The sequence below is a fragment of the Equus asinus genome, chromosome 19 (assembly GCF_041296235.1).
Source record: "Equus asinus isolate D_3611 breed Donkey chromosome 19, EquAss-T2T_v2, whole genome shotgun sequence".
In the NCBI taxonomy this organism is placed as follows: domain Eukaryota; kingdom Metazoa; phylum Chordata; class Mammalia; order Perissodactyla; family Equidae; genus Equus; species Equus asinus.
Window position 1 is genome coordinate 10,207,477 of NC_091808.1, and position 12,380 is coordinate 10,219,856.

At 42.2% G+C, this 12,380-nt stretch overlaps 1 protein-coding gene across 50 annotated transcripts in view; it reads right to left on the reverse strand.

Annotated features, from left to right (window-relative positions):
• LOC106827877 (nuclear body protein SP140-like) overlaps positions 1-12,380 on the reverse strand; it is a 72,433-nt gene that overhangs the window by 1,466 nt on the left and 58,587 nt on the right. For 42 of the 50 annotated variants that reach the window (XM_070489497.1, XM_070489483.1, XM_070489464.1 and 39 more), the window contains 9 exons: positions 11,410-11,484; positions 10,027-10,131; positions 7,995-8,137; positions 6,787-6,834; positions 4,029-4,073; positions 1,593-1,708; positions 797-905; positions 428-505; positions 46-189 (listed from right to left, as the gene is read on the reverse strand). In XM_070489497.1, the coding sequence (XP_070345598.1) occupies positions 46-189; positions 428-505; positions 797-905; positions 1,593-1,708; positions 4,029-4,073; positions 6,787-6,834; positions 7,995-8,137; positions 10,027-10,131; positions 11,410-11,484 (863 nt within the window). The remainder of the gene's footprint in view (positions 1-45; positions 190-427; positions 506-796; positions 906-1,592; positions 1,709-4,028; positions 4,074-6,786; positions 6,835-7,994; positions 8,138-10,026; positions 10,132-11,409; positions 11,485-12,380) is intronic. The other 8 variants (XM_070489465.1, XM_070489461.1, XM_070489488.1 and 5 more) reach the window with 1 other exon arrangement.

Consider the following 12,380-nt stretch of genomic DNA (forward strand, 5'->3'; position numbering starts at 1 on the left):
ACACAATGGAAAGAAAATGAAATGGAAGCAGGCAGAGCCACCTACCTTGTAAGATGCCCTGTGGTTCTGAAAGATGAGGCGCATGTCCTGCACAAACCCTTCCACCTGGGGGTAGCCCTGTTCATTTAGTCTCTTCTTGATTTTGTCCAACCACATGGGATTCTTTAGTTTTTCAGAAACCTCTTTCATCTGGTATAAAAAAAAAAAAAAGAAAAGAAAAGAAAAATCAGTGGGAGAATTATTGGAATGATTCAATGTCTGCCTTCTATGGATTCCCATAAAATCTAGCAGAATTACATTGAGATAAAGATAGCGACAGCTCGTGCCCTCATTCCCGTAGGATTCAGATCACAAATGCCACAGGAGCTCATTTCAAGGTCAGGTATCATCATGGCAGCCTGTAATCATGGTTTCTGTTGTTACTTACATAATAATAATATGGAATCTTCGCAAAAAAGGAGCTCTCTGAATGGCAATAGACCGTCAGGAGGAGGAACTCACATTTCTGCAAAAGAAGGAGGCTGTGAATGAAAAGCAGCTCGGGGAGAAGGAGCCCATACACATGCCCAGGCAGAGAGGCATGACTACACTAGTCTTCCGGAAGTTTCCTTGAGTATTTATGGCTCTTGGAAACAGACATGTAATGGCTTATTTTTTTCTGTGAACAAGTTCTGGTGTGGTTTCGGCATGGTTGTGGCATGGCTCCAAAGAGCAGGCTCCCTTCCCCCCACCCTTTGCCTGTTTGAACGTTCCTGTGTGTGGAAAGGAAAAGGCTTGGAGTTTGAATCTGACTCACCAACTGCTCCTCAGGCCCCATCTGCCTCTCCAGGACCTCAGGCTCCCCGTGACACTGCTGGCTTCCTGAAGACTCCTTCATCCTGCAGAAGGTGCAACTCCACGGGTTCCTGAGAGGTTGAGCATAAGTGAGCAAGGGCAAGGCCCCTGAAAACAGCCACTGTTCCTACAGCTGTCCCTGTCCTCCTTTTGGGAATGGTTTATGGATACAGCTGGAAGATGAAGGGGACACCTCCCAGCATCCCCAAGCCCCTCACATGGGGTCTGAGCCTATGACCCTCTTCCCACTGAGGGATTAGCAGGGAGTCCGTGGGTGGAGGGGGGTGTCAGGGTGAGTGGTGGGCTCTCCTTTCCCCGTCTGAGCTGCCTGCCAGGCCTGAATTTTGGAAACTGGGCCTTAACCCCTGGGGGCCTGGGGCTTCCATTAGCCTGTTGAGAATGTGGCAAGATGAGGGAACCTGGCCAGGTTTCCTGCCTTTTCAGAATAAGCACAGAATAGAAACCACTGGCATTTCGATCCCTGTGAACAGGAGTCTATGCTAGAAAATTTCTAGGAAAGCACAGCAGCAGCATGTAGGCAAAGGATCTAATAACCGGCCTCAGCATCCCCAAGGAGAGCAAAGAACAGGAGCCCCTGTGCCAGCATCGTTAAACAGGTCTCTGGATCACACTGCTGGACTCGTATCTACGGCCCTGCTCTTTCCTCATACAGACACAAGTAGGAACACCGCAAAGGCAGTGTGCATGGCAAGAAGAAGCATTGCTAATAGGACGGACGGGGGCTGCATCGCACGAACCTCTGAGTTTCCACAGGCGGGATGTGACAGTCCTCATGAAAAGATCTCGAGCAAGTATCACAGCAGAACAGCCATCCTCCATCCCGGCACATCTCACATATATCTGAGTTTCCCAGCTAGAAGATAGAACAATGTCCAATCCCATGTGAGACCCCAAAAGGCCAGCACTATGGGAATCTAGAATTCACTGCCTTTGTGTGAACCTGCGTGGTCACTTATATGCTTCTCCCTGAGCTACGAAGGAACAGCATGGAGTGGAGGTTTCGGAACGAGAAATCATGGTCTGCAGGGAAGTTCAGGAGGAGGGATCTGTGTGTCAGACCAGAAAAGTTTTATCCATAAGATCAGAGATTCTAACACAGAAAGACTAGCAACAAAGGATGATTTTATAGGAATCTGAATAATTTTATTCCTTGCAGATAAAACAATGTCCTCAAATAAAGTTTTAAATCCACTTGGCTACACCACAATGACTAAATTGACTTGCACAAGCTTGATATACTGGGAATTAATACGATGGAATAAATTTCTTACAGTGGAAAGTAATAAAAGACGAAATGTCACTAATTAACAATTATTTTGAGTCTTGTTCTGGGCTTTGGGTGAAAATGCTTATGTTGGGTGAATCGGGATTCTGGTTATTTCTTGTTTTTAAAAATGGCCTTATACAAGGAAGTGCCGGCCCCAAGGAACACCTCTGCCAAGTGCTCTGATTCATTGATCTGGGGGTTCCTCAAGGACATCCCCAACTGGGGACTGAGACTGCTCTGGCATGGAGGTATGGGGCCATTTTTCTTCTCATCGGTGTAGACACTCACCAATTACCATCATCGTTCTCCAGAAAGTGATGACCCTCTCCTCAGAAGAACAAGGAAATAACAAACATAACCAATGTTTAAGAATCTCACATCCATATTCTTTTCAACAGATTTATTTCTATAGCTCTTTGTTTCCCAAGCCAGTTGCACATTAGAATCATCTGGGCAGAATATATAAAATACTAACATCCTGTTCCCAATGCCAGAGATCTGAATTGTTTGGTCTGGGTGGGGCACAGGCATTGGTATTCTTCATTAATTCATAGACTGGGTAATTTTGTGTATTAGAATCATCTTGAGGACTTTTAAACAATTCTAATGTCCAAGTCATAGCTCAGACTGATTAAGGCAGAATTTCCTCTAGGGTGGAATCTGGGCAATGGTACTATTCCAGGGTCTTCATGTGATTCCAGTGTGTGGCCTCAGTTATTCAGCCTGAGCAAAGTCTGATTATTAAGGCATAGGCATATTATAAATCAATGTTGAATTGGCCTGGAATATCTGTCCTAGGAAAGATTATTAACAGGGTTGAGGATACTCTTGCTGGAATGGTTGATGTCTCCTCCCCATGGACTCTTGGCCATGGACTATGAGACCTGACCCTCTGTGTCTACATCCGTCCCAAAAAAGCCACATAAACACTCAACTCCAGCACTGCTTAGATGACTGAAGACTTCCTCAGTTGTGCAAGGGTCAAAATCAGTGTGGATAAGATCTAAATCTTGTTGGGCATTGCTTTGGAGGTAAAGTGTATGTAAAATTATTTGACTATCCCTCCTCTGTGGGATGTCATGTATCAGTACTACTGCATAGTATCCCATGTGATTCCTGCCCCCTGGAGTTGTGCAAAGGTGGCTCTGCTCAAAATCTCCATCTTGTTGCAATGAAAGGAATCAAAGTATGATTTACCTTAGAGAGTGGAGCCATCTATAATTTTGGCAGACCTTAAAGTAGGCAGACACATGGCACCAGTTTGAGTAAAAATGTTCAGTTTTGATAAGTGGTGATGGTTTCAGTTCTAACCAGCTCAGCACCCTGATGGCTCCCTCCGGATGGCTACAGGGGCTCCATAAAGGACCCACTTGCCCTGCATACATTTCTCTACAGGACTCACAACAGGGTCCACACCTTGAATTCACCAGCTTGGCCTGGCTTGTTCCTTCTGGGTGATGCTTAAAACCATCTTAGCTCTGCCTGCACCTTAGAGTGGATGTTTGGGATTTTCCTTCCCTTGCCTTCTTTAAAATGCTGTTATACTCTCAAATTTGCTCCTTATCTCTAATCTGCAGGCCAGCCCCGCCCACTACCACTTCAAGCCCCATCTCTAGAGACCCCAGTGGTCTAGAGCTCTGCCTCCCGTACTCACTTTCAAGGGGAAATGAGGAAATTGGAAGTTTTCCACTGAACAAATGGAAAGGATGCTTTCACACTGAGATACCCAACCCCAGAACCATCTACCTGGTATAGGTGATGCATCTACTAGTCTCTGCTCATTACACACAGCAACATGCTCCCACTGAGTGTGTGAGCATGCTTCAGGGAAAAGCAGCAATGACACAGATAATGTACCGAGGGAGAAGGCCTGGATTACTCTGGGGTTACAGGTGGGAGTACTTACATAGGGGTCTACTAAGGCATTGTTGGGAGACTTCAGTATTGTCTGCTGAAAAGAGAGAATGATTGAGTGACATTATTGAATGTGATGTTTGCACCCACCACTTATTTAAAGATACATCTTTTGAGGGATTCAAGCCACATTCTACCCTTTACTTCATACCTGTTTTTACGGACCTTCATATCTACTAGGAGAATTAAGTGCCAAAGCACCACTGTTTGGCCCAATGTAATTATAATCCCTGGCTTTCAGAACCAAGGTGGGCCATTGTGAAGCCATGAAGGGAGTCTGGCCCTGGTTTTCGCGGATGGAATTGGAGAAACTCCTCTGGTTCTCTTACTTGCAGTGGACTTCAGGCATCTTTCTCTATACTAAAAAGTGTCATCCACCTAGAGAAGCTGCAAGGAGAGTATCAGGCTGAGGCCTCATCACCAACAGCGCTCAGAGACCACAGAGCCCAGAGTCCTGGAATCCTTGCAAATGCCCCACAGAAGAGCTCCATCACCTTCGGCAGCTCTTCTAGGGCATAGTCAGGAAGATAAAATGCATCCAAGTCCCCAGTACTGCGGCTCTTCTTCCAGAAGCTCACCCTTCTCTCCCTGCCATCCAAATCCCAAGATGCCAGGTGGCTGACTTTTCAGAGGTAACTGATTACCACCCACTGGACTTACATTGCTTTCTCATATTCAATAGAATGACTTGGCCTCCTTCCCCTCTGGGATCAGGCAACCTCAGCTTTTATCTCCAGCCAAGGACAGAGTGATCCACTGGACAATGACCTGAGAGGTGGCCATGTCACTGCCCACTTCTCTGTGTGGCCTAGAATCTCCCGCCCCTCCCCATTAGTTCTTCTTCCATGTTAGACAATGAAGTTGAAGCAATTCTTGAGGTCTGGGATATTGTTTCAATCTTCTTTAATGGCCTCTGGGCATTTAGTATGTGCTCAATAATTATATAGTCATGCACTGCATAACAACGTTTTGGTCAATGACAGACTGCATATATGATGTTGGTCTCATGAGATTAGTACCATATAGCCTAGGTGTGTAGTAGGCTATACTATCTAGGTTTGTGTGAGTACACTCAATGGTATTTGCACAATAACAAAATTGCCTAACAACGCATTTCTAAGAATGCATCCCCATCACTAATTGATACATGACTGCATATTCAATGAGTGAATAACTCAGCATTATTTTGCTTAGGAAGAGACTACTTGCTATCTCTGAAGCAAAAATATTAGCGTACAATAAATGATTGCTCTGGAGGAGTATATCAGATTATTTTACAACACAGCAGCTGTCACCAAAACTTTTAGTGGCCCTTGTCAGGAGCCAGGAAGCTGTGACGTGGTACCAAGAGTGACACTGAAGATCCCAGAAATCAAGGGGCTCCATCAACAGGAGAGGTTCTGAGAGTCACATAAGACTCACAGAGTAATAATGGATCCTGGGATCTGCCAATTTGGGGAGCTTCTGTTCTTGCTCATGGGGAGACACAAATATAGAGGCAACAGCAGCTTGTTGCTAAAAGGTGTCGCACCCATGGATAAGGGTAGATCCTGTTGATAGGAAGTTGCCAGCTCACTTGGGTAATCTAGACCAACTCTTGACACCTGGGGAATGGGTACAGCTGCTGGTCTTTAACATAATAAATAGGTCAAATAATAGTTTCCCTTTAGGAAATCCAGTGGATGAAATGTCCCAAGGAATGAGAGTTCAAACCAGCCAACAACATCAGATAATGTAAAGGCCTGGACCTCAAATTCCCAGCGGAAGATGAAGTTCCATTGGCCAGCTATAGGTGACCTATTTTAGACGTCTGTGAATGTCTTGGATGGCCATTTCTACCTAAAGTGTATAAGAATCGCATTTCTTTCCTCCCCTCTTGCTCAAGTTCTCCTTCATACCCAACCTTGGAAAAACTATCACCTTGTCCTCAATGTACACTGTGCTTTACATATTTGTTTGTTGCCTCCATAGCCTTTTTCCATAGAGGGGGAAATCACTTTCTCAGATAGAAAGAGGTCTGCACAGCCCCTCTGCTGGAACAAAGTAAAGAATTTTCCAGGTCATCCCCTTCTATATGATGCATCAATCTACCAAGAGCTTCCTCTCCAACAGCATCCTCCTCATGAAGGACAAACGATTTCCCCCTGAAAAAGAATTCTGCATGTTTATGTGTTTGTTTTATTGGGGGGTGTAAGGGGATGTAAAGGATCAGAAAAGAAAGATGTTTTTTTGCCTATCTTATGAAATGATATATGGTTGCATATATGTTCCAAGATAAGACTATCTACTAGACTGGGGTCATCTAAATGACTGTAAATAAACTTTTGCTCCATCAGATTTCACTAAAGTTAGAAAATAATAACATCGATGAAAAAAAATCTGGGTTTGAGTTGAAGAAGATCTTATCACCTTATTATGAAATGTTTTTTATGTATTCCATAATCATGTTTGCTTTTACAACTTTGACACCCACACAACGTCTGCATCTATAACTAAAGCACATCCATGAGGTCTATTTTCATGCCTCATCATCTCCATCTCAAATGGATTACCATTCAAAGAAGACCTTGCCTTATATACAACATATTGTTCATAGTAGCAAATCTGAAGGCACAAGCTTCCCCCCAAAAAGGGGGTGGAGGTAGAAGAGGAGGCTTAATTATAATTACCCAACTGAGACCATAAAATAGCATGCTATACATAAAATTAGTTATGTGATGAGAATTTATAGAAAGTTATATAATAATCACCTTTTTTCTCCTGCCACAAATTCTTTCAGGATTATGTAGAAATCCTTTCTGAAAGATAAAAAGATTTAAGTATATGGTTAGCCTGTGCTTCTGTTTTCTGAATCTGGCATTTCTAACCCCCTCTCAAAAATTCCTACCTGGATGTCCCACTGTCAGCTCAAAGCCAAAGTATCTAAATGAGAAACCATCTTCCTTGCCTCAACTTCTCCTAGACTTCAATAAATGGTAGCTGGAAAATAATCTTTAGAACGTTTTTACTTTCTCCTGTGCTTTTTTCCTAAGTTTTAAGAGGTTTTTCTTCACCATCCCTTTGACATCTCTCACCTCCTATCCATTCCCACAAGTGCCACTCCAGCTTGAGTCCTTACAGCAGAGCCATTCAATCAACACACACTTATCCCATGCCTACTGAGTGTCACACACTCTGGACAATCTTGGGCACACAAATATGGAGAAACTCTACCAGGGTCTAGACAGAAAAAAAGAATGCATGGAAGGATAAGCATGAAACAGTGTGAGAAGGACCTTAGTAGTGAGCTCAGGAAGTCCACGAGCCAGATCAGTCAGGGAATATTATGCAGAGAGGGGTGACATTTGAGCTGAGCATTGTAGGTTGACTATAGGTTTGTTGGGCTGAAAGACACTGAAGTCATTTCAAGGCCCCATGACTGTCTAAGATAATGTTTTAAACATGTCATTTCACACCTCAGAAGACTTCCCTGGTTCTGCATTGTCTATGTTATGAATTTCAACTCCTTAGCCTGGCATTAAATCTCTCCACAAACAACCCCAATTGATGGATTATGCCTCATCACACACAATCCGTCTACCTCAACCCACAGACCTACTTTAGTCGTGGTCCTGGTTTCCATGTCATTCTTTCTCTGAAGTGTCTTTTTTCCTCTGGTTTGACTGTACACTGTCTTCTTCTTTCACTGCATAAAGTTGTCTGCATTCACCTTAGTCAGAATGACCTTTCCCTCCTCCAAGCTCCTGCATCTACCCTGACAGAGCCCCTTGTACCACACCGATGTGATGCATTGTACTGAGGTTATGCATGTGGGACACCTCTCCCTGGGTGAGAGGATAAACTCTGGTGCATCAAAGCTTCAGCTATAACTCAACAAATATTTGGTGAGCAAATAGTGATCTTATCCTTAGGATGCAGCAAGGAAAGTCAGATCTCCCAGCCCCTGTCACTGGAATACCTCCATCAGCCATCGTAGGGGCCTCCCACCACAGCGTACACTCAGCTTCCAGTTCTTTGATCTTGCGAAGCCTCCATTGACTTCAAATTCCCTGGGAGTCAGCCAGTTTCCATCTTCACGCTGTATGCTCTTCACCAAGGCTCCTGTAAGACCAGGGTAAGTTGATCCTGAGCATTCTTGGTTCTCAGAACTCAGACAGTGGCCTTATACCAGATCTGGAGACACCCAATTTGGGCTCGAGATCAAAAGCAGGAAAGTCTGTCCTCTCCTTTCAGACTTGAGAATTCCAAAACCCAGCCTCTAAGTCCCATTAAAGGAGATTTCCTGCTTTGTAATAACATTTCTTTAACATTTGTGCAACAAAAAAGTGATAATTATCATCAAAATCAACCTTTTAGAAGTATTTAAAAATCAACTATGAAAGAAAAGCAAGTGATTCTGAAGGATGAGAGGATTTCAATTTCCTGGGGATAGAGAACAGGCTACAGTCTGCAGATGACCCTGGGGGCAATGTGGAGGCAGAACCTCAAGTTGCACTCAGATCTCAGGTGGGTGCCCTGTGGCTCAGAATGGTACCACAGCAATATCTGTGCCCTTTATTACAACATTTTTCATTCAGTTTAATGGCATTATTGAGCACAGATTTTCTCATTCTTGAAATCATGGATAGGTGATATCAAAAATAATTGTGAAATATTATCCAGTGAAAAATTTAATTTATGTGTAAAAGATAATAATATGCTAAGCATCATAAGTCATTCGAGAAATGCAAACTAAAGCCACAGTGAGATGCCACTTCACACCCACTAGGATGAACATGATAAAAAGGGCAAACAATAAAAAGTGTTGGCAAGGATACACTGCTGGTGGGAATATATATTAGTGCAGCCACTGTGGAAAACATTTTAGTGTTTTCTCAATAAATTAAACATACAATTACCATAATAACCAGTGATTCCACTCCTGGGTATATGTTCAAAAGTATTGAAAACATATGTTCACAGAAAAACTTGGTACATGAATTTCAAAACAGCATTGTTCGTAATAGCCAAAGAGTGGAAAAAACCCAAATTAATGAATGGATAAACAAAATATGGTTCCATGAAACATTATATCATTTGGCAATAAAAAGGAATGAAGAACTAATACACACTATTACATGAATGAACCTTGAAAACATCATGCTAAGTGAAGGAGCCATTCACAAAAGGCCACATATCATATGATTCCATTTATTTGAAATACCTAGAATACGCCAATTTATAAAGCAGAAAATAGATTTGTGTTTGCTTAGGACTAGGCGGTGGGGTGAGGTGGGAATGGGCATTGACTGCTAATAGACGTGGAGTTTTCTTTAGTGTGGTGTGAACAAAAATGTTCTAAAATTAGATTGTGGTGATGGTTGTATAATCCTGTGAATATATAAACAAAACTCAACATTGAATTGTACACTCTCAGTGGTGAATTGTATGATATGTGAATTATATTTCACTTAAGCTATTTAAACATTTTACATCAATTAGGTAAATTAATTTCTCATAGCTACCCCATGAGGTAGATTTTTAATTATCTCTTTTTTAAATGAGAAATTTCAAGCTCAGAAAGGTCCCATTCTCTATTCAGATGAATTTGTCACCCTTGGCATAGCTGAGGCTGGGACTCAGGCTTTCTGATTCTAAGTTCTGTGATCTTCTCACTACATGAAGCACCCTTCCCTGGTGCTGCTGCTGCTGATCCAGAAGGGAAAGAGGATATGAAGGTGGAGGCTGTGGCCCTCTTCCCTTTTATTTCTGGTTCACTTCTCTTTGGTTGTTTGAGCATCGCCACGGACACTTCCATGTGGGACTGAGCACTCAACATGTATGATTTCTTAACGTGTGAAAATATCATCTTAGGGATCACTTCCTTCTTCTCTCAAGCCAAACTGTGGCCCCAATTCCTTGAATGATAGGTAATTCACATAGGTAATTCCAGCACTCCTTGTGATTCCTTCAGATAGAAGTTGCAAATTAAAGTGGACCTTGAAACCCACCTCGTTTCAATTTCCTCTTATATAACATCCCCTTCACCAGACCACAAGTCACAGGAAGTATTTGAGAGTGAAAATCTACACTTTTATCTGTGTAGTTTCTTGACCCTGAAAGAGAAGATTTCTTCATTATGTTTCATTTTGCGATTGTACATGCATCCTTCCTCCCCTGTTGAGGTCATTCCTATAAAGGCACAGGGGCACTTAGGAAACTATTCCACAAGTCTCTAGAATTTCGAAGTCTTTCTTCCAGTGGTATTTTTGATATATAACTACAGAATGTCTACCTCTATCTCACCTTTCAAATCTCACACAGACAGAAGGCTTTAGAAGAGAAATCAGGCTTCAATAAAACTATCTTAACCCCCAATCTAGTCAGCCTCACTGATTCTTACATGACAATGAAACATACAGCTTCTGTCATGTTCAGAAGGGAAGTCATCATCTATCCTATTTCCCTCCAGTTAGGTAGCTGGAGACAGAGTGAGAGACCACACTTTTACCTTCCTATTTGAGCTCTGACTGAGCAAGCAGAGAGAGGATAATGATAGGGTAAACCTAATGGATATAGGGTCTGCCTTCTGTTTGTTCTCTGCTTTGCTTTATCTCTCCCTCACTTCAGCTTTCTCCATAGCTGAAAGAGGAGCTCAGGAAGCTCTAGAATAATCTACAAATTGCATAGAGGGAGGGAGGCTGGAGACCTGATTCCAAAGAAGCAGGGGTATAGGTGTTCAAATGAACTAATTCAAGGAGGATCTGTAGCTGATGCTGCCCTTTCAGCAGACGTTTCAGAGCCAGGATGGGAGAGGGGGAGCTGTCCGTGGTCCTGAGACCAGTTTTGAGTTAGGTAGACTATTAGAACTAGGATGGACTGAGAAAAATGGTTAGCTTAATTCTCTCTCTTGCTTCACAGTTGAGGATACACGTAAAAGTGGCCAAGTGACATGCCTAAGCCCACACAGTCAAGAGAAGAGGCAGATATAGTCTTCTGACCACGACTCCAGGTCACCAGTGATATGCAACCTGTGACTCTCTGTACAGCAAGAGAAGTGTCAGCTAAATAATTTGTGGGTTATGTATACCCTTTATATGGCAATAGACTATTTCCAGCTTGAAAGTTATCAGTTCAGTGGAGACAGCAGCACTGAAGTGACGCCTGGATCCATGGGGTCTGGTTTAGGCCTATCACCAAGTTACGTGTTTGTGGGATTTCCTTCTTTCTCTCCATAACACATTTTGAAAATGGACTAAGTTGTATACATTTGTCAACAGTTAGTAAAGCTATATAAAGCAATTAGAGAAATGGGTTATTACTAAAAACACAGAGTAAAGCACAAGAAATGAGCTATTTAGTTATTGAAAATGTATTCCCCTTTTCTTCTTTACCTCTTGACTGGACTCTTTTCTTTCGGGCTCTGTCACTAGCAGTCAAGTGGACTTTAGATCTGCCTCTCATGTTCCCTGAGAAAATAGAAAAATATAATGACAGTCACAGACATGCAGTTACATTGTATATATTAGTGATTTCCAAAATTTCCGTTTAAATGTAACTTCCCAAAAGTCTAACGTATAAAGAAAAATATATAATCCCTAGTCTTTAAACTACCAAGAATTAGATGGCTAATCTTAGGCTCACCTTCTATTTTATTTCTCATAACCCCACATTAATAAAACACACAATTGAAATCAGCATTTCATTTATATGTCAGCCATGTGTTGAGTGCCTGATAGATGTCAATTGTACACCTACTAATTTATTTAGTCTTTCCAACAAATATATGAGAACAAGATGGCTACTCACATTACAGAAACTAACATTTTCAAAGAAAATTGAGACAAAACCCACAAAATTAAGTGAGGGCATTTCCGATTTCTCTTCGTGGAGAGACAGGAATAAATAGAAGGTCTTTGAGTTAAAGGAAACCTTCTGGTGGGCTTCACAGGTGAGACACATGTGATACACATCACCTTGAATGAAGTTATTTGTACATTTGTGCTGAAAGTGATAGTAAATTTGACCAAGGATTTTGTTCACCTGGGTTTGGACAAAGATATTAGAATCTAAGAAACTAACCAGAAGAAGGCTAAACAAGAGAAATGGGTAGAATTGAGTCCTCCAAAACCTTAGTTTCAAAGAATAATTAAGGATTGAGTTAGTAGATGTTACAGCAAAGAAACTTCCTCCATTTGCAAGTTAATCGACTGTGGATATGCATCTCAGCGTTTGCTATCATTCAAATGTGTTTTATTTTCTAAGGCAAGAAGACAAATTCACTTCCTTCTTTCTGCATTCAATGCCCACCATCAAATGACTACCATCTGGTAGTGCTGGGTGGGGTTATGTAGACCCCATGAAG